This window comes from Balaenoptera physalus (genome assembly GCF_965194825.1).
Source record: "Balaenoptera physalus genome assembly, chromosome: 3".
NCBI lineage: Eukaryota > Metazoa > Chordata > Mammalia > Artiodactyla > Balaenopteridae > Balaenoptera > Balaenoptera physalus.
Genome location: NC_138890.1, coordinates 62129029 through 62151287, shown reverse-complemented (window position 1 = coordinate 62151287; position 22259 = coordinate 62129029). Strand labels below are relative to the sequence as shown.

The following is a 22259-nucleotide window of genomic DNA, read 5'->3' as shown; positions in this document are numbered from 1 at the left end:
ATGCCTTACTAAATTTGACCTTTAAACATTTCTAAGAATGTATATCTTTTAAAATTCATTGAACGGGGACTTCCCTGGTAGCGCAGCGGTTAAGAATCCGCCTGCCAATGCAGGAGACACGGGTTCGAGCCCTGGTCCGGGAAGATCCCACATGCCGCGGAGCAACTAAGCCCGTGTGCCACAACTACTGAGCCTGTGCTCTAGAGCCCATGAGCCACAACTACTGAGCCCACGTGCCACAACTACGGAAGCCCGCACGCCTAGAGCCTGTGCTCCACAACAAGAGAAGCCACTGCAATGAGAAGCCAGCGCACTGAAACAGAGTAGCCCCCACTCAATGCAACTAGAGAAAGTCCGCGCACAGCAACGAAGACCCAGTGCAGCCAAAAAATAAATAAATTAATTAATTAATTTAAAAAAAAAATTCATTGAACAAATATTTACTGCATGTCAACTACGTGCCTGGTACTATTGTAGGCCCTGGGGATACAACAGTGACTAAAATAGACAAAATTCTGTTTTCATGGTGTTTATATTCTGTTGGGAGAAACAGACAATAAACAAGATTAATATGTAAAATATCTAGCATGTTAGTGTTGGTAAGATTTGCTATCAGAGTAGATATGGGGTGTGAGGAAGAGGAGCCTAGAATTGCCCTTAACAATTGAAAGACAGAGTTGCCATTTATTGAGATGGGAAGACTGGTTAGAGGATCAGATTGAGAGTGAAGAGGGAGAGACTGGGAAGCTCTGTTTTGGACATGTCACATTTGAAATGCCTGCTAGATAGCTAATTAGGCCTTCCTGGAGGATGTCCAGCAGACAGTTGGATATACAAGTTTGGAGCATAGGTGAGGTCTGACTAAAGATATAATTTTGGAGTCTGGCAGGACATGCAGCAATCTCCCTCTCATTTTAGGAGGGCCATCCTAAGAATAGGGTTGGCTCTTAAACGCACAAGAGGACAATTTAAGAAAAAAAAAAAAGATATAATTTTGGGACGGTCACCATATGGGAGTAAATACAGATAAAAAATAGAAGATGTCTGAGGAATGAGCCTCAGTGCTCTCCAATATTAACAGGTCAGAGAAATGAAGAAGAACCAGCAGACTGAGACAGAGTGGCCAGAGGTAAAAGGGAAACCAATCATCTCTGGAGTCCTGGAAGCTGAAAGAAGTGAAAGTTACAAGATGGAGAGTGAATGATCTACAACAACTCTGGATTTGGCAATGTGGAGATCACTGGTAATCTAAAGTAGTTTCAGTGGAACAGTGAGTGTGAAAGAAAAAGTTAAGAGAAGTTTGTAAACATTTAGAAACAAGCACTGTTCACTATAATGTTAAAACTAAAATGTTAAATCTGCTCTTCCATTTTTTAATAGTTCTAAGTACTTAATGGTCCTTTCATTATCTGTCCTGATTTTTCCTTGGTTCTATTTCCTGGGTTGGGCAGGGAGAGATGAAGTCAGCTGCTGGAAGATAGCCCCTGCTAAGCACTGGCAGAAATTGATCTTACTCAGACCATCCCAGTTGCATTTCACTTCCCCAATTTTATTTTTAAGAAATCTGACATAAAACAACAAGCATGTGTATTCTAGTTAAACATTGCAGGTTGAATACATGCATTTATTGTCCCTTCCTCACAAAATAGTAAAGGGATTTTTTTAAGCACAACTCCAAAGTCAAAGAGGAGCCAAAAGTAGAGGGAAAACAAAATTCGGAAAGGTGGAAAGCAGCTGAGTTTACAAGTCTTGAGAAACCAGGAAAAAAAGTCTTGAGAAACTTTTTTTTATTGCAATCATGAAACAAGAACAAAGAATATGAGAAAACTCTTATTTTCTCCTAGAAAATAAAACAACGAAAAAAATTTTTTACTATGGAAAACAGGAAAGAAGAGATAAAATGAGAGTATCAGTCCAGGAGGCTCAATAACTCCGCCTCCCCAAACACACACACAAAAAATAATTGTAGAAAAAGAAAACATAGAAAATGAAAGAAATTATCAAAGAAATAATATAAGAAAGTTTACCAGTCCAAAAAGACATGTTTACAGATTGAAAGAGTTCATGAGTACTAAACACGAGAAATGAAAAAGTTCTACACAAATGCCACATCATTGCAAAATTTCAGTGTACTGGGGATAAAGAAAAGTTTCTAAAAGCTTCTAAGGAGGGTGGGGAGAAGAAGAACAGGTAACCTACAAAAGACTAGCATTCAATTCAGCATAAGATTTCTCAACAGCAACCCTGGAAACTAGAAGACATTGGAACACTTACCTCAACATTCTTTAGGAAAATTATTTCCAATCTACAATTCTATACCCTACCAAAATAGTAATTTAAAAATTTTAAATATCAATCAAGTGAGAGTAGAATAAAACTTTTCAGATATGTGAGGTCTCAAAAAATTTGCTTCCTATGCACCCTTTCTCAGGAAGCTACTGAAATGTTATCTACCAAAATGAGGGAGTAAACAGAGATAAAAAGACATAAGATTTAAGAAACAGGATGTGCAACAAAGTGGAGAAGCAAAGTGAACCCTCATCCTGATGGTGAAAGAACACACTAGGATGACAGCTATGCATATGCAGAGAAGTAACTAGGCCAGATTGGAGCAAGTCTGAGAGTTAAATAAGAGGTCTTTTGGGTAAGGGCAGAATTTACATAGAAAACTAAGCAAACAACAACAAAAACAGATAATTATTAATTCCAGGGAAAACAAAAAGACATGTAGGGAAAGAAAAGTAAGCCTGATTTATTACATGACTCTCCTCTAAATAGTATACATGATCATAATGTAAACATTCAATATTGACCTAAGTAAATTTAACTATACGAGGAGATGGAAAGAGGAGAAAGATGAATTTGTATTTGGTAAGTGGGAAAAGAAAAGAGAGGTCAATCCTCATCATCCATGGTGGGAAGTCAACAAATAATACCTAAAATTGAAAAAAAAACAATAAATAGGACACGAATAGGTTTTTTAGAAACATGGAGATAACACTAATAGCATCAGATAAAAGAATTGAAAGTTGTTGCTTCTTGAGAGGACGGTGCAGGTATAGTTGAGGCTGCTGCTTTTCTTAACAAACCTTATAGACTACTTACTCATATTAACATGCTTAATTTTTTATTTAATATAAAAATAAAGAGAAAACAAGTTAGATTAATATGTAGTATCACAGAAAGGGGTCCATGATATAAAAGTTTAAAAACCAAATTGAGGAATAACAACACAATTCTATTTTTTAAATTATGTATGTATTTACAAACATTTGTACATGCAAAGAATCCACACTAAGCTGTTCATAACGGTTACTCACAGGGAGTGGGATGGGGGAGACTCTCATTTTTATTTTTATTTTTTTAAGACTCTCATTTTTTACTTTACATATTTCCATTTTGTTTACTTTTTTGGTAACAAGTATTAATCATTTACATATTTTTTAAGGTGTATTTGTTCATGTGTGTATATCAAATATAATGTTGTTTGCTTGATAACTTTTTCAATTATGCTTTATGTCCACAAGCACACTGCAAGTTTTTTAAGGACCAATGTCATCTTAGAAGCTTTACTGTATATGCATCGCAGTGCCAACCACTGGGCTGGCTACCCATTGGGCAGGTGCTCAATAAAGGCTGAAAGTGCAATACTGAATCCCACATCAGAGCAACAAAGAGCATGTTGTACCATTCATCGCCACCAGATGGCAGGTCTCTATCAGAAGTCCTTGTCTATGGAGATTTACTCATTATCCTTACTCCCCCTCCAACCTTTCCAGAGTACTTTATCTCACTGTATTGTTATAAATTATTTAAGCTTTTCTCTGTCAGACCAGACTAAGAGCTCCTCCAGGATAAAAACAAGTAATGATAATTCATCTTAGACCCATAAGTGTTGAATACTAGCCTGAACTAAGTAGGTAAATATTTTTAGAATAAATAAATGGATAGATGGATGCATATTTCTCTGAAAACTAATAAAATTCCACAATCATCTCCATACTTTCTTCAACAACAATCAATCGAGAAACATTAACTTGGAACTTCTGTGTCCTATCTAATGTCCAGAGATGGGAGTTTTGAACAGTGAGAGAATAAAAAATATAATAAAGGGGTTCTAGCCAACCGAAATCTCTCCTTGGATGAGCCCCTCCAACTCCAAACCTTTCTAGGCTAATGATGATGCAGTTCCTGCCACCTGGGCACCTCAGTTTGATGGGAGAATATGCTGCTATCCTTGGAGAGATTCCTGTGTGGTTGGGATTGACAAGGCCAAGCCCTAAGGAGCTTCCCAACTGATGAAGGAAATATACCTTCAAGCAAGAAACAGCTAGTCATGGCTTGCAGATTTATCCCCTCTAATGTACCCCAGCCCTCACAGGCCCATGTGTTCCAGCAACTGCTCCCATTTTCCACACAGGAAGGCCTATTTTCTTCCCCACACTTGGAACGCTAGATCTCAAAGGGAAAATTGAAGTATTCTCCTCTTCCTTCCCTGGGTATATTGTTGAGGAAATTTGCAAATCATTGAGGCTAAATTGGGGGGTCAAAGGGAGGGTCAGGAGCTCAAACAGCTGTGGCATTTGGACTGGGAGTCACCAGGGGGTGGGAAGAGACAAGCTTCCAGGGAGGAGGGGTGGAGACCAGAGATTAAAAATTCCTGAGCTCTGCTCAGTGTCACTGCTCAGAAGAATATGCATAGAGGCTCATTCTCTCTACCCCCCATCTCCACCCCTTATCTAATTAGCAGAGGAGTGTTAAAAGTCAGAAATCCTATCTCTTCCTCTTCTGGCATTCTCCAGCCATCTTCACCCTCTCTCCACCCTCTCACTCAACTCCCACACCCCCCAACTTGCTTCATAGTCTAAGCAGCCCCTCTAGTCTCAGAGCCCTGGAAAAGGAGCCTGGAAAAGAAATGTGGAGGAACCAGGGATCTGGGGAGTTTAGTGAGAATGCACATCTGGAAGAAGCATTAGCTTAGGATGCACACCATCATCACCGCAGGGTGACCAACCATCCTGGTTTGCCCAAGACTGTTCTGGATTAAGCACTGAAAGTCCCATACCACGGGAAACACCTCAGTCCTGGGCAAACCAGGCTCTCTTGGCCCCAACTCACTCTGTAACCCTGAGTAAATCCTCTCTCTCTGGGCCTCAGTTATATCCTTGTAAAAATGGGAGCCTCTAGCTCACTCTATGCCTCTATAAATGGCCTCTAGATTTCCTGAAGCTGGGCACAGCAAGGGTGACTCTGGCTTACTGCTCACTGATTACTGCCCCCAGTGTTCCCCTAAGACTCCTGGTATCTCAACATCCTGGAACATGAGGTGGAAGGGGCCTTCAGGATTATCCTGTCCTACTCCTCTCTAGCTCTATGAATACCATTCCAGTGGAATACGGTGCATTTATTCATTGCATTCCACTTACCACTCGATGCCCTACATTATAGTTAGATACAGACCTTATCTCCTTTTTACTAGGTACTAAGCTCCTTGAGGGCAGGTAGCAAGACTTTGGCTCAGGAAAGGTTAAAGTCTTGCACATAACTGGAACAAACAAATATTTGGTGTTAAATTCTACAGAGAAATCTTTTGCACTTTACCTCCCAGTGGCCTAGAGGGAGGATACAGGGATCCAGAGGTGTGGTGGGAGGCAGCTTGTCCAGTCTCAGAGAACCTATTGTGAAATTTTTAGGAATTTTGCAAACTGGTTGTTAAACACAGCTGTTATTAAAATTAAATTATATAAACTTACAATTAAACTTATAAATAAATTAATTATATTAAAAACAAAGGGGAAAATAAAAAGGAACTCCCTGGCCGTGCAGTGGTTAGGACTCAGTACTCTCACTGACGGGGCCTGGGGTTCGATCCTTGGTCAGGGAACTAAAATCCCATAAGCTGCATGATGCAGCCAAACAAAAACAAAGATAAGTAGTCAAAATTTATCACTTCCTAATTATTTTACTAGATTTTACTATTATCTATACCCTTAAGGTTACTTACATCTATTATACCTACGATAAAAATACTGTATAATGATGTGCCACTATTTATCTCTTCCCAAGTCCACATTGGTAGTTTGAAATCAGCCATGGTGGAAGTATTTACACCATGCGAATCAGCAAACACTACCAATCATGTCTCCTGTCACACTGAAACTTGTTGTTGAATATCTACCAGCACATCACTAGCTCAGATATACTACTATTCTGTCTGTCTGGTCAGAGGCCCACTCTACCTCCACTATTATCTTCTACTCTGGTCTTCAGTTCCTGATTTCCATTCCCAGAAGAGAGAAACCAACAGTTGAAAGAGTTGAATTGTCACTTAAAAACTAATGAGATAATAGAGCTGAGGTTAAGGAAATGGATGCACAAGTTGTCTGTAGATGATGTGTAGACTTAAGTGTGGAGTACTTATCTCTGGCTCTTCTCTCCCTCCAGGAGACCCTCTACCACAATGAATGACTATGATCAGTCCAGCACAGCGGTCTTATGTAGACAGAGTCCCAAAGGACTCTGAAGAAGCCATTGGTTGCCCTCCAGGTATCCATCTTACAGGCTTATCCAGATGGCCAACTGAAGGATTTAAAGATACATAAGATTCCCATGCTGACAGCTGGAGAAGACAAGACTTTCCCATCTCTGGCCTACAATCACCTCTGGGGTTAATAAATTTTGTAAATCATAAAATTAGGATTATAGCATGTAAGAGAGCTGGTAGAATCCTTATAGGTTATTCAACACTCAACATCTTCCCAACTCTCTCATTTTTCAAATGAAGTAATTGAGCCCACATGACAGTAAATAGCTTGCCCAGCGTCACATAATAAATTAGTGGCCAACATCCAAGACTCCTTATACCTGGAGCAGAGGCCTTTCTTTAACATCCTAAATTCCTTTTAGAGAAATTATATGATCTTTAGAGAATGTGAGCAGAAGCAAGCACAAAGTTTACACACAAAAAGCTCACCACCTTCCCCTCTCCTTCCTAGAAAATTAAAGAATATTTTTATAGAGTACCAACTAAATGCCAAGTGCTATGGGGAGCACAGAAGAATAAGACCCAGTCACTCATACACAGGAAGTGAATGTGGGATCACTCCTAAAACTCTTTCAAGGGGTGTGGGAGATTCCTCGGGTCTAATGTGACCCCTGTTCTGACCACACAGTCAGTGGCATGGAAATCAACCCTGCTGTCTTAAGAAGTGAAAGTTAAACAATAGATTCTTTTTTTTTTTTTTAAGTATCATTCAGTTACAATATTAAATCAGTTTCAGGTGTAAATATTAGATTCTTGATTGGGAAAAGTAGGAAACAGAGAAAAGGCCACTGAGGCAAAACTCAGTGCGCTTTTCCCAAGTAACTCAGTGTGGGACACCTCTCTTCCCCAAGGAGAGAAACCCACAAGCAAGGAAAGGAAGAGAGCTTGCTGGGCCGAGAGCCAGAGCTTTAGTCCATTAAGGACATTTTGCATTTGAGACATTCATACCCATCCTCCTAGAAAAATGAAACACAAAAAAAGACACAGAATAGGAGCCCAAATTTCTTATTAGATTTCAACATATCTAAAATCACTCTGTCAAACTGCTATAAAAATTTCTAAACATTTTCATTTCTGTACTTATCGTCTCACATAAAGATAATAGTTTGCAGGCTGACACTAAGCCCAGCCCACACTTTGAGTTCACTGCTCTAAAAAGGCCTGGGGACTCCTTGGCCCCTGGAACTCCTTTGGTGGGGGGATTTCTGAGCTCCCTTTCTCATCCAAATCCAGTTCAGGGTGCTGTGAAGTGATCTGGATTGTGGTCACAGAGTAATGAGTTAGGACTGTAACTTCCTGTTTGTACTTTCCTCTGCATCTCTTTAGCCTGCCTTCCCCAGCCTTAGAAAAGAGTTTCACCAACCAAGGAAGATCTCCACCCCTTCATTGCAGTCCCCAACCCTACCTAATATTGCCTCGGGTTCTTCCTAGGGGCCACAAGTTCTTTTATTCATTCATCCCTTCACTCATTTGTTCATTCATCCAGGCATCTTCTTCAGCACTAAGAATACAAAGTGAATCTTAAAGACAGATTCCTGCCTAAGGAGCTTATGTCCTAGCAACAAAGTGCTATCAGAAAGAAAGGCATCAGTCTTCTTAAATATAGCCCTGGGTAGCCCAAAGGTTGATTCTCACATATACAAGCAGTTAACAAACTAGAGCTCTAACAAATATAAAATGGTAGACCTACTAGGAATGAAGGAAATTTACCAGAACTTACTTTGGTAGAATATGGTAGAAGGGACTGTTGAGAGGTGGCCTCTGAAGTGTGTCTGCTCCAGGGTCCCACGTGACTTTACAGTCACCAAGGGAGGAGGTAGGAATGGTGCACTTTCTTACTTGGATAAAATGAGTAGGAGAGGGCCCCAAGTAGAGTTCCTCTATAATTATTAACACCTTGAGGAGGAAGGCAGGGTAAGGAGTGGGGTCTCATTAACGGGTGAGGACACCGTAACTTTGAGGGATAGATGACCTATCTTTAGAATTAGCAGAGTTAGGAAGCTTGCTTGCTCTGGGCTACAAGATTCTGAAAAATGAGCCCTCAAGCAGGAAGAGACAAAAGTCTGACTTATAGAGGGTAGAAACCTCCTGGGTAGGGAAAGGCTTCAGCCCATCTGTCAGCCTGGGAGGGAAGAAGGGCTGGCAGGGCGGGGCAGGGCGGGGCTTCCCTTGGAGGCTTTGGGCTGAGTCCCTCCTCCCTGGTCCCCCATTGGGTCAGTGGCTCCTACAGCCCTGCCAGTGAGGGACAAATGAGAAGAGCTGTTGATTTTTCCCCCTTGGCCATTCAGCATTTCCCTACATAAATACTGAGAAAGATCCTGCCCTCTCCTCACTTCTCTGGACTTGGCCCTGGGCTAGACTCGGTCCCCTGGGGGTGGGAAGGGCCATGGGGGACTTGTTTATGTTCAGGGTGGCTGTGGGCATATGCTATGCAACCTTCAGTGCCTCTGCCTGGTAAGTCCTTCTCTCTCCCTCCCCCCCACTCCCCCTCCTCACCAAGGAAGCTCCTACTACCTCATCCCCATTCACCATTGCCTCACTTTTTCTCTTTTTGGTAGGTCAGTGAACAATTTCCTGATAACAGGTCCCAAGGTAGGATGATCTCCTGCTCCTGTTTTTACCCATCCAGGTTCCTAAGGGAACTCTTTTGGGGAAGGAAAAGAGGGGAGGGGAGATAGTGCCAGAAGTCACCCACCCAGAGGAACCTATGATTGATTATTCCCTAATGGAGAGCTAACCCATTTGAGTCTTGCCTGCACCCTCCGACCGAGACGACCGGACTAGAGCCAGGGTTGAAGCTCACATCCTTTTCCCTCTGCCAGGCCTATCTGACCTACACCACCAGTGTGGCCCTGGGTGCCCAGAGTGGCATTGAGGAGTGTAAGTTCCAATTTGCTTGGGAACGCTGGAACTGCCCTGAAAATGCTCTCCAGCTTTCCACTCACAACAGGCTGAGAAGTGGTAAGTTTGTGCACCTGTACAAGGGGGTATATGTCCATGAAGTTGGGCTTGAAGTATATATGTATGTGTAACGTGTATGTGTACAGTGAAATGAAAAAGTTATCAGTGATCTGCCACTTCCTTGTTGTGTGACCTTAAGTGAGTTACTTCTCCCTCTCTCAACCTCAGTGTTGTCATTTGGGTCAATAAGGTCAGCTGTTTAGCTCACCAGGAGTGTTGTGAGGGTTGAATGAGGTGAATACAAAGGTATCTCTATAGAAATGTAATTACTCTATTTTTTAATGCATGCCTGTATTTGTGTTTGTACACACTTATCTTGTACTGCTTTGCATGAAACAAAAATGGGGAAAGGGCTCTGTGTTTACAGCCCCTGAGGGAGTTTCAACTGTCATAAAATCCCAACAACAGAGAAACTGAGAGATCACACATTGAGCTATGCTTCAGGGTGAGTGTGTGTGTGTGTGTGTGTGTGTGTGCAGTTGTTTGTAACGATGTATAGTACTTCGCATAAAAGTTGTTTATGTAGAAACTATTAATGAAGAGTTGCCTGAGAAAAGCTGGGGGGAAGGGAGTAAAGAAGATTGGGAAAAAAGTATCTTCCTGTGGGGTATACAAATAGGATGAGAAGTAAAATGGGACAATGTTTATAAAGAGTTAGGAAGATACAAGCTCAGTAAGTGGTAGGTATTATCATGATGATTATTACATGGCTCCAACTCCGTGTCAGAGAGAAGAAAATACCCTTCTCTCTTTCATAAGCTAGCCTCATAGCTCTGAGTCCTCACTGCCTAAGGACAAGAAGCAATGGCTAATGAACAGAGGCCTAGGCTGGATATCAGGGGGATAGTGTCCTGGTCTCAACACCATAACTGGTGAGGAGAGTGGCCTTGGTCTCATCACTTTATCTCTGGGTTTTACTTTCCTCATCTGTAGCATGGGGATGCTCACTCCTGCCTGGATGAAGTAAGGATGCTGGAAAGGCATGCACTGTTCTCTCAAGTAGAAGAGCATTCTCTTAATAAACCCAAAGAGGGAGGGGGACAGGAGAGAGAAATGAAATGGCATTGCTTTTCCAAAACCTCTGCTTTGGGTCATCAGGGTCCTAGTTTCCAGCCCCCTCTTTCTTTCCAAAGCCACCAGGGAGACTTCCTTCATTCATGCTATCAGCTCTGCTGGAGTCATGTACACCATCACCAAGAACTGTAGCATGGGCGACTTTGAAAACTGTGGCTGTGATGAGTCAAAAAATGGAAAAACAGGTAAGTTGTGCTCTCTGATGGGGGTGGGAAGAGGTGAGGGGTATAGAGCTGAGCGTAGGCTAAACTCTTCCAGGGAAAGGCTGAGGGACACAGCTTCTTCAAACCCCTAGACTCTAGCAGCAGCTTCATTGGTGGGAGCTCCTAGATCTAGACCCTCCTAAGAACTGAGCTGGATCCATGATTCCAGGATCAGCAAGTAGCACCAAGCTGTAAAGCCAACAAGGCATCTAGGAAGGAGGAGGCCAAAGAGAGTTTACAACTAACCCTTGTATTTCAGGCTTAGAATGACTTGTCCATAATCCAGAGCTACCCAATTATCTGCAGACAGCCTAAGAGACTTAGATTTGTCACTAATGAGGGAGGAGGTGGCTCTAACAAGACTACTGTAGCATAATGGTACAGAATTCTAGAATGTTTGAACTGCAGTGAACATTTGAGATCCTCTAGGCCAGCCACAGCATGGCTACATTTACTTTGGGTATAGAGTTGAACTGTCTAGATTTGGGGAGTCCCTGAAGGGAGGGCAGTTGGCTTTGGGAATAGGACTCCCCCCCACCCCCACCCAAAATACCTCCATTTCCCTGTTTCACCTTTTTCTTTTTCCTTTTTTTTTGGCCACCCTGCGTGGCTTGCAGGATCTTAGTTCCCTGACCAGGGATTGAACCCCGGCCTTGGCAGTGAGAGTGCGGAGTCCTAACCACTGGACTACTAGGGAATTCTCTCCCTGTCTCACCTTTAGATATAGCTTTACACACTTCTAGGACTCTTGGGGATGGTTTGTCTATGTCAGCTAAAATGACCTTGACTCCTCTCCAGGGACTTAGCAGGAAGCTATACGCAGAACTTATTCTTTCCTTATGTGTAGGAGGCCATGGCTGGATCTGGGGAGGCTGCAGCGACAATGTAGAGTTTGGGGAAAGAATCTCCAAACTCTTCGTGGACAGCCTGGAGAAGGGGAAGGATGCCAGAGCCCTGATGAATCTTCATAACAACAGGGCAGGCAGGCTGGTACGTATAAGAGTTGACCAATGAGCCAACAGGCTCAGTATTTACAAAAGCCTCACATCCATACAGACCTTCACAACTTACCAAGAGCTGTCTCATACATGTTTCATCCTCACACCACCCAGCAGGACTGGGACAGCTACCCCCATTCTCTGGATGACAAAGCCAGTTAAGGCAGAGGCGTGGCTTGGCCAAGGCAATACAACTAATAAGTATCAGAACCAGGCAATGAACACAGATCTTCTAGCCTAGTCCTTTTATCACTAAACCTTATATGCTAACTCCTTCTACAGGCAGGTTTCTGAGAACACAGAACAATACAGAACAAAGGCCTTGCTTCCATGACTTAAAATTTTAACCATTTCAACTGCATTTCTAGGAAATTAACAGGGGTTTATCATACAACCTATGTCCTAATGTCTTTCTGGGCTTGGAGGGGTTGGGACTGATCTAAGCTTCTCTGGAAGGTCTATTCTCCCCCAAGACTTCTGGTGGGGTAGCAATCCTTGGAGTGTTCTGAACTGAAATCTGGAGTCTAGTTGTATTGAGAGCTAAGAGCATAGAAATTTCCCTTTGAACCTATACCTAGATGTCCTGGTTGCCCATGGCAAAGAGAAGAGGTTTTCAAGGCAATTACAACCATGGGTAATCACCTTGGGGGTAGGGGTTCAGACTCCAGAGCTTCCTTCCCTCTGGGAGAGGGCCCAAAAGACAAATCCAAATACCCATAAATACTCTAGCCCCCAGCTTCAACACAATAACAGTGCCAATGATCATGTTTTTCATTTTTAATTTACAAGGTACTTTCTTGATCATTCTTATTCTTATGGGCAGAAAGAGAAACAAGCTCACAAGTGATGAAGTTGGGCCTTCAGCCTAGGTTTCCTGACTTCAGTAACCTTCTCAACACTTGCCTCACTTCTTCCATAAGAATCACTCAGGGGAACGTTAAAATCACCAATACCATGGCCTTTAAACCTCTGAACTTCCTAATTGAGGAGATATGAGGTAGGGCCCAGATCTTCTTACGGGCCTCCCTCGTAATTCTAATGTACTCTAAAGTTAAGAAGCACAACTCTAAAATATTCCATTAATTGCTAGCCTTTGGTCTTCTCTATCCAGAGCCAATCTCCTTTTGTCCTCCCTCCCTCTTTCTCTCTCTGTGAAGGCAGTGAGAGCCACCATGAAAAGGACTTGCAAATGTCATGGCATCTCGGGGAGCTGTAGTATCCAGACATGCTGGCTGCAGCTGGCTAACTTCCGGGAGATGGGCAACTACCTAAAGGCCAAGTATGACCGGGCACTGAAAATTGAGATGGATAAGCGGCGGCTAAGGGCTGGGAACAGTGCCGAGGGCCACTGGGCACCCACTGAGGCCTTCCTTCCTAGTGCAGAAGCTGAGCTGATCTTTTTAGAGGAATCGCCTGATTACTGTACCCGCAATTCCAGCTTGGGCATCTATGGCACAGAGGGTCGGGAGTGTCTGCAGAACAGCCACAATACATCCAGGTGGGAGCAATGCAGCTGCGGGCGCTTGTGTACAGAGTGTGGCCTGCAGGTGGAAGAGAAGAGAACTGAGGCTATAAGCAGCTGTAACTGCAAATTCCAGTGGTGCTGCACGGTCAAGTGTGACCAGTGTAGGCATGTGGTGAGCAAGTACTACTGCACGCGCTCCCCAGGCAGTGCTTGGTCCCAGGGCAAGGGCAGCACACGATAGCACCCCACAGGAACTTACTTGCTCAGTTGCATGACAATGGAGGGGGGACACAGCTTTTCTCTGGGAGAGAAAAGAAAAGCAATTGGAAAGTCACAGGGTTGATCTGTAGTCCTCTTGATATCTGCTGTACATGGGAAAATGGAGGCCTAAGATTATACAGCATGTTCTTGACAGAGCTAAAATGGGAATCTGGGCCTCCTAACTTGGGTAGACCCCATTTCATCTTTCCTACAAGTTACTTCCTGGTCTTTCTGCCTGTAATTTTGCAGCTTGCTAAAGGGGGAGTTTTGGTTTGGGGTCCATATCCAAAAAGACCTTCAAAGTACTTGCCCCTGGAGTTTCAGACCATGTCCAACCCAGCTGTGTGGCTGAGAATCAGAGAATGGAAGCCAAAAATGAGAGTTCTGTCCAGACTCCTGAAGGAGCAACCTTCCCCTACTCTGGCAAGCTCCAGAAAGACCAACTACAAGTTCATACAGATAAGTGGGGCAGAGGCTACATACCTGCCTAGAGGGAGGTATTTAAGGTGTTGGGTTTTTTACCTCAATATGCACTTTTGAAAAGTTCACCCCACCCAACCCTGGGGAAACCATTACCCAATATAACCTGATGACTTTTCCAGCTCAGAAACTATCTCTGGAGCCATGGAGAAGGGATGGTCACAGTAAGTGGACAGATGACTACAACTTACCTGTTCAAGGCCCCCCAAGAGGGATTTTCCCCCAAAGAGCTGTAGAACAACTCTCTTTTGTTATTTTCCCAGATTGGGAACTCATCTTCATTCTGCAATAAATGCTTCTAGAATATATATTTAATTGAGACCTTTTATTTCTCTCCTTGGAAACCTTAGGATCAGAAAGGGAATGAGAAACCCTGCTTCTATATCCCAATTATACACAAGGCTAAAGGAGAAACTGGAAATATCCAACCCCCTTGATATCAGTGTTTGACAGATAATAAAATTGAGACCCAAGAACTGGCCTATAGGAAAAGAATCCAGATTTCTGGATTTGGAAAGTATTATTTTAATGCAACCTAAGCAACTTGAGGAACAAGCAAGCCCTTCGAACTTGAATCATATTCAAAGTGTGTTTGCTCTCTTAACTTGGACTTCCTGGGGTGTCTGTACACCAAGGACCTGGGCCCCAAGGCAAGAGACTAGGAAAGTTGTGGATTCTACCTTCCTCATTTACACTTCTACATCTTCCACTGGTAAGCTTTGGGGGAGGAGTAGTTTCCCATAAAGAGAGCCCTAGGGGCTCAACCACTGGTCTCCTAAATCTGAGCATCTTGGCCTTTGGAGTCTCCCCTCTCTGCAAAGGTCAAGCACCCTGCAGGGGGGACGTATTTCAAATATGTTGAATAAACAAGTAAAATGACTGGTCACCAAGAGTGGGGAAACATTCTTAGCTTAATGTTTTAAATTAAAAAACAATTTAAATGTTCAACATCAGGGCAAACTAGTTAAGTCATGGCTATACAATGGAATATTAGCCATTAAAATAATATTCTGAAAAATATTTAGTAACATGAAAAACATGCATGATATAATTAAGTGAATAAAGTTAATTACAAAACAGCATGTTCAGGATGAACCCAATTTTGTTTTAAAAACAGGAAAATATTAGCTATCATGTAATACCAAAATAGAGTGCTTTGTTTTCCTTTTTGTTTTTCTGTATTTTTATATTTGTCTACAATAAACAAATATTTTTGTCATCAAAAAAGTTAATAGTAAGTTATTTTTTTAATGACAGCAGGGAATAATCAATCCATTTTTTTGTTTGTTTGAGTGAAAAGGAAGATGAAATGTTCATTAAGGAAGTTGGCATCTCAGGAGAAACCATAAGCAGGTGCCTTGAAAGTCTACCCTGGTCTCTATTACTTCTGTGCATTTAAAACTACCACAGATGCCAGACGCCAGAGATAAGGAGAAATCCATAAAAATGTAGCCTGTGTCAAGGAAACGGAAGATTTCCTCTACCTCCCTCCTTCTAAGGAAGGTTAAAAAAAACACACTGCAGTTAGCAACGAAGAAGTGTGTATGTGTGTGCACGTGTGTGTGTGTGTGTGTGTGTGTATGTGATGGTGGTGGTGGCAGTGGTAGAAGGGAGAATGGAAGAGATACCATCTAAGCACAAAAATTGTGGTGAAGCAATAGGCAACCAAAAGAAAAGATTATTTCCCTGGGGCTCAGACAAAAAAATAAAAAACAAAATTATCTAGCTTGATGTTAAACCCTCAAAACCCTCAATAAACATAGACAATAAACATAGATGCCAAATTACTCATGAAACCTGAGTTGTGACACTGCCAAGGAACTGAACAAACTATAGACTTTTCTCTTTATTCGTAACTGAATCTCCATCCAAAGACCCCAGGTATCTGATGCTTTGACACTTTCTCCAGGACCTTGTTGACATTCCCAAATAATCTTATGGGGGATTTTCAGAAACAAAATCATCCCTGATGCCTGGTACAAACTGTCATTCATGGAGAACATGCCTTGTGTTTTCTACGGGTTTGTATCTGAGGTTTTCACTAATGAAACTGAGAACAATTGGGAATTCCATGAAAAGTTTGCCTACTTCCCCAAAAGGCTCATAGTCCCACTCCTCCCAAGCCTCTTCCAACCTCATTCATTTTACCCTCATGGCAATCAATCACATCAACCAATCTTCCCACATGGACCCTGGGCCAGAAACTAAAGGAATTTGGATTTCTCTGCATCCATCACCTTCCTGTCAAGGACTCATTCCAAGGCATTACAGTGGCATTCAGATTCATTAGTTACAACCCTACACTCCTTCCCTTTTGGCTCATCCTTAACAAGCTGGCTATCATTAAGGTGACAGAACAGTAAAACCCCGTGTTCGATATGTCCAGGGCCCAAGACAGGCAGGTTGGCAGCCACAATCTGATAGTAGATCTTGAAAAGCTGCTGAAAAAGGAATCGACTCAATGAGAGAAACCTGTCCATGAGCCTAGTCCCACATTTCAGTAAATCCAGGCACTGATTCACATTGTCTGGAGAACAGAAGCCTGTATTTTCTCAGTCTATGCTTGCCAGGCCCCTACCAAACTTTTTCTCCTCCTCCTCCTCCTCCTCCACCTCCTCTTCCTTCTCCTTCTTCTTCCTGTCTGATCTTTGCCATGGGCAGAATTAAGAAAACCCTAAGGCCTATTCCCAGAGTTTCCCATGGTCCCCTGCCAGTCTCCTCAGGGCTTGCTGGTGGGTGATCACAAGGGTGGAAAGGAAGTAACTGAGCACCTACTAAGTGTCAGATGCTTAATATATACTATCTCCTTCAATCCTCAGAACAATCCAGTTAAAGAGTTACAATTATTCCCCACTTACTACTGAGGAAACTGTGGCTCAGAGAAGTTAAGCACCCAACCTAAAATTAAACACATGGAGGTAGATTTGAATTCAGACCTACTACCACGTAAATCTGTACTCTTCCTTTATACCACTTACACTCTGGGACCCCAGGGATCTCTTGCAACATTCTCCAGCTGTCATGACAGCTTTGTAGAATGACTCCATTTATATGCAGTGAAAGGTGTCCTTTTCCTCCCTCTTCTACAAGTAGAAGAGTCACATTTCTCAGCCCTTCTCCAGAAAGAAGAAACCTAACTTTTGACTTGCAAAGGCCTTCCTTAGAATGATAAAGCAGATAGCCTGGCTCCTGCTGACTTGGGAGGGCAGAATCCTGGTTCTCCAGGGGGTACTCAAAGAAAAAGGCTAACCATTGTGGTCTACATTAGAGGTCAAAGTTTCAAAGGAATGTCAAAAGAGGGGTGTTTATTTTAGAGGCTAGAGGAAAAAAAATACAGGATCCTGAGAAAGACAAATTTCTAGCCCCAGATCACAAACTACTCATAGCATTGATCACAAAAGACAGTGACCAAGGGTCCAGATAAAGAGGTTTGGGGTGTGGGGGGATGAAACAAAAAGAAAGACCAGAGCAAAGACTTCCAGAAGAAGTTAAAGACCTTCGGGTAGGACTAGTGCCCTATACCATTTTAATTCGGTTGCATTCCCTACCACAGGAGGTAAGCTAGGTTTAAAGGAGGAAAGTTCCCCCGCACCCAGTATCACCAAGTGAGATAGCTGAACGTTAGACTCCAGGGCCCTGAACACTCTCCATGGCTGGTGTCCTGCCCACCCTGCCAGGCTGCCCTTTTTATCAGGAAATGAATGTATGATGACCAATGAAAGCGCTGAAGAAATTAGGCCCAGGCTCTGGGAAGCCTCAGACTGCACTTGGTCAGTGAGGGAGGAGGGAGGCTGTGGGTAAGAGAAGTGGAATATGGGTAGGGGGTGGGTGGGATGTGGGTAAGGGAAAGGTGGTGCGCATTCCTCTCAGATTCTCAGATACCTGCCTAGACCTATGATAGGACTAGGGGATCCTGAAATGGTCCCTTGCCACTTCTTCATCAGGAGCTTCTTGCAATCTATAAGAGATCACTTGATTCAGCTACCTGCTTCTTAACAGGAGAGCTCCTAATCTAAGGTCTAAGGAAGAGGAGCACATTTTACACTGTGTTGAAAGACCATCAGAGAGGGAGGGAGAAGCTAGTACTTCCCTACCTGGGATAAAGTGCCTATTAGGACATTTGCTGCATGCCTAACCTGAATCAGCACTGCTATATTTTATTTATTTATTTATTTATTTACTTAAACTTACTTACTTACTTATTTATTGCATCTTTATTGGAATATAATTGCTTTACAATGGTGTGTTAGTTTCTGCTGTACAACCAAGTGAATCAGCTATATGTATGCATATATCCCCATATTCCCTCCCTCTTGAGCCTCCCTCCCACCCTCCCTAACCCACCCCTCTAGGTCGCCACAAAGCACCGAGCTGATCTCCCTGTGCTATGCGGCTGCTTCCCACTAGCCATCCATTTTACGTTTGGTAGTGTGTATATGTCAGTGCTACTCTCTCACTTCGTCCCAGCTTTCCCTTCCCCACCCCACCCCCGTGTCCTCAAGTCCGTTCTCTATGTCTGCATCTTTATTTGTGTCCTGACACTAGGTTCATCAGTACCGTTTTTTTAGATTCCATATATAGGCATTAGCATACGGTATTTGTTTTTCTCTTTCTGACTTACTTCACTCTGTATGACAGACTCTAGGTCCATCCACCTCATTACAAATAACTCAATTTCGTTCCTTTTTATGGCTGAGTAAGCACTGCTATATTTTAAATCTACGAAGTCTTCTAGGACCTCTCATTATAGATTGAGGCCTTCAAAACACTCCTTTTCTCCAAGCCGAATAACCCTAATTACTTCAGTTTTTCACTAATTCTCTCTCACACACTTTTTCTTAGACCGTCTTCAAATGCACACCAGCTTTGGGTTTCTGTGAGGGTGTGAGCCAGAAACCCTTCTCAAACTTCAATTGTCATCACCTCTTTGCTCTCAAGTATCTGAAGAATCTGCCTATTCTTGACTGTTACAGAGCTTTGATTGCCCCATCAGGCCCCACTTGAATTTCTCCATGGCCCAAGTTCATTTCTAACCCCTCCATTTCAGCCAAGTGGCCTTGATTCCCAGCTGCATCAGCTGGAACCTCAATCATCAGGGTCCTCCTGTGCTAGAGGCTTGCAGGCAGTGCAGGGGCAAGAACATGAAACTGACAGGACACACTTCCTTCTCTGCTCTCACCCATGAAGCATTTAGCTACTTTAAAATTCCAGTTTTATTTCTGTGCTGATGATTCCCAAATCCCCACTTCTGTGCAAGGTCTAGGCACCACAGCTCTAATATTCCACGGGTTGTTTCAATTTGAGTGACAGAATTGATTTTCTCTATGATTCCTCTGCTTCCATCAGTAATCTAATGAAACTTTGAGTGACTAAGGCTTACTAATGAGTCACCCCTCACTTGTCTCTCTGCTCAACTCTTCATATTGTACCTGAATTTTGCACTAACTCAGTAACTGATATTTTGCCCCTCAACTCTCCACCTAACACAATGCTACCATACTTATGTTACTAGTACACTACATTCAATTCATCATTACCTGATTAAAAACAAAAAACAAAAAACCTGCAATGTCCTAGAGAATACAATTCCAGTTCTTTGGCCTGACATTTCAAGTCTCCTAAACTTGACACCATCTTATTGTAAACATTAAAAATGTTTTTCTATGAATATAATCTCATAAAAATCCAAAAATTTAGAACAGACCAAAAAGTGAATAATACCTTCACTCCCTTCTTCCCCCAGCTCACTGCCTTCCCCAGAGGTAACTATTCCTATTTTGCTTTTCCAATTTTATCCCTTGCTTCCTCAGTTCCAGCTAGACCAGGTTATGACAATTCTCTGTATATGCCATTCCCATGCAATTTCTGTATCCCAGTTGAGACCATCTCCCTCCCTGAGGTATCTTTGCCTCCTCAACTTCAAATACTCCCTCCTTAATGTCTATCTGCTCTTTGAAATGACCTGCCATTTATTTGAAAGAATCTAAATTTCACTGCCTATGATATCTAGGCATTATGTATTTCTCTATGCCTCAACAATAGAGCTGACAAGTCTCCTCCTTGGAGGTAGGGCCATGTTACCCACCTTGGTGCCTCTGCAAGCCTCTCACGACACTCTGCATTTGGTGGGTGATTACTGCTCTCCAGACATTAGCCAGTCTTGCCCAAAGGTGGTGTTAAGTGTACAGGTCATGGAATTTCAGAGATGGAAGAGACCTTAGAATTCATCTCCTACAAACCTCTCACTTTACAGAAGAGGAAAGACATTTGCCCAAGGTCATTTGCCTAGTTAAAGGTCAAGTTGAGGATAGACCTCAGGTCTCCTAATTCCACGTTCAAGCAACTGCTAGGACCTCTGCTCTTGGGGGTGGTGGGAGTGGCCCAAAATACTCTCAGGACCAATCAGCTAGGCAGTAACTCAGACAGGTAACTGATGGGGGAGGGCTTGTATATGGTATGTGATATTAAAAAATTTTTAAGTTTAAAGAGAACACTTGAGGTTCCCAAACATACCATTACCACTTGAGCCCAAAGCAAAGGAAAAAGTCAGCCCATTCATTCCCCCTGCTGCACTACACTTCATGGCATGTACCCCTTTTCCCCTTCCTCCGTATTCCCTTAAATTGGCTTCACCTGAATAAAAATGTTGAAGGGCACAAAATCAGAGTCATCTTGGATGCTGATATCTCTAGAAATCCAGTGCTCTTCCTATTGCTTCATGGTTTATGTCTGCTGTCCCAAGTATAATTGTAATTGTGCCTCCTCTCACTCCAAAAAGTGTACTGTTTGATGGCAATCATATAGTCCTCCTATTTATAACCCACTTCATCCATTCAATAAACATTTCTTGACCACATACTCTGTTATAGGCATAGCACTAATGCGAGAGATGAAGTTCATGACACTGACAAGGTCTCTGCCCCCATGGAACTAGCATTTTCATGGAGGACACATACAATGAACAAGTTAAAAAACAGATTATTACAGATTGAGATAAGTGTCATGATGGAAATAGTAGGGTTCTTATAATAAGGTGGCAACGTCTTAAGAAAAAGTGGTCAGAGAAGGTTCTCTGTGAAGTTGACATTTAAAGTTATACCCAAAGGAACTAGTTATAAGAGCTTCAAGAAAATATATTTCAGAGAGAAGCATTAACAAGCAATAAGGCCCAAAGCAGAAAAGAGCTTGGAAAATTCCAGGAACTGATAAAAGTTTGATATGACTGGAGAATGCTTTGCATGTGGTGGCATGAGATGAACTTAGAGAAGTAAGCAGGGGTCAGACCATTGAAGACCCAGTCGGTCACAGTAAAAATGTCTGAATTTTGTTCCAGAGAAATGGAAAACCATTAAAAGATTTTAAGCTAGGGGATGACAGGATCCTATTTACCTTGTAAGAAAACTGGCTGTTATCTGGTGGTAGTCGGGCGCGGAAGCCTGAAGACAAGGAGGCAGTTGTATTAAGACAGGCAAGAGCTGATAGTGGCTTGGACTAAGGTAGGGATAAAGTGAACAGAGGGAAGAAGGAAGATGGGCAGTACGTATAAAAGAGGTAGAACCCATAAAATTTGCTGATGCATTGGATGTGATGGGTGAGAGAAGGGGAAGGATCTAGGGTGACTTCCAGTTTCCTAACTTTAGTAACTGAGTGGCAGGTGGTGCTGTTTACGGACATAGGCAAAATGAGAGGACCAGGTTAGGGCTAATGGGAAGATGGGGATCAAGAGTTCCATTTCAAGCACATTAACTTTGAAATTTTTCTGGGACATTCAAGTGGAAATATCAAGCAGGCAATTGGCTATTAAGTCTGGGAAAGATACTAAATAAACTAGAGAAGAAATGTGAGATGGAGATGCAAATTTAAGAGTCGCCAATACAGAGAGAGTTTCTGAAGCCATGGGAGTAAATGAGATTTCCTAAAAGGAGTAGGAAGTGAAGGGAAGAGGGCACAGGTCCAAAGAAGCACCACACCTCTCCCATTGACATCCACAAGTGCCTATTGAATAACCTGAGCAACTGAGCTTCTTTTTGATTTTAGGAACAGATGGGTACAGATTTGCCAGCAGGTAGGGAAATATAAGAGCTAATCTTTGTGGGGGGCCTCCATCAATCTATTCAATCAGTAAATGTCTTCTATGGGTCATGATGGATTGTGCTAGGTGCCTGTCTGGGAGGTAAACATGAAGGGACACGTTCCCTCCCCATCAAGAAGGAAAGCACACCTGTGCCCATAAAAACGTGGTGTGATAAATATTCTAATAAAAGTGTGTACAG

General features: G+C 42.6%; 1 protein-coding gene across 1 annotated transcript; it reads left to right on the top strand.

Annotated features, from left to right (window-relative positions):
* Positions 1-8968: 8968 nt before the first annotated feature.
* Positions 8969-21715, top strand: WNT8A (Wnt family member 8A; the record flags this gene model as incomplete). The annotated part of the gene is made up of 5 exons (XM_082454698.1): positions 8969-9136; positions 9367-9505; positions 10639-10764; positions 11630-11772; positions 12938-21715. 5 exons carry the CDS (start codon positions 8969-8971, stop codon positions 13484-13486), a joined length of 1125 nt encoding a protein of 374 aa, XP_082310824.1. The 3' UTR covers positions 13487-21715.
* Between the last annotated feature and the right edge of the window lie 544 nt (positions 21716-22259).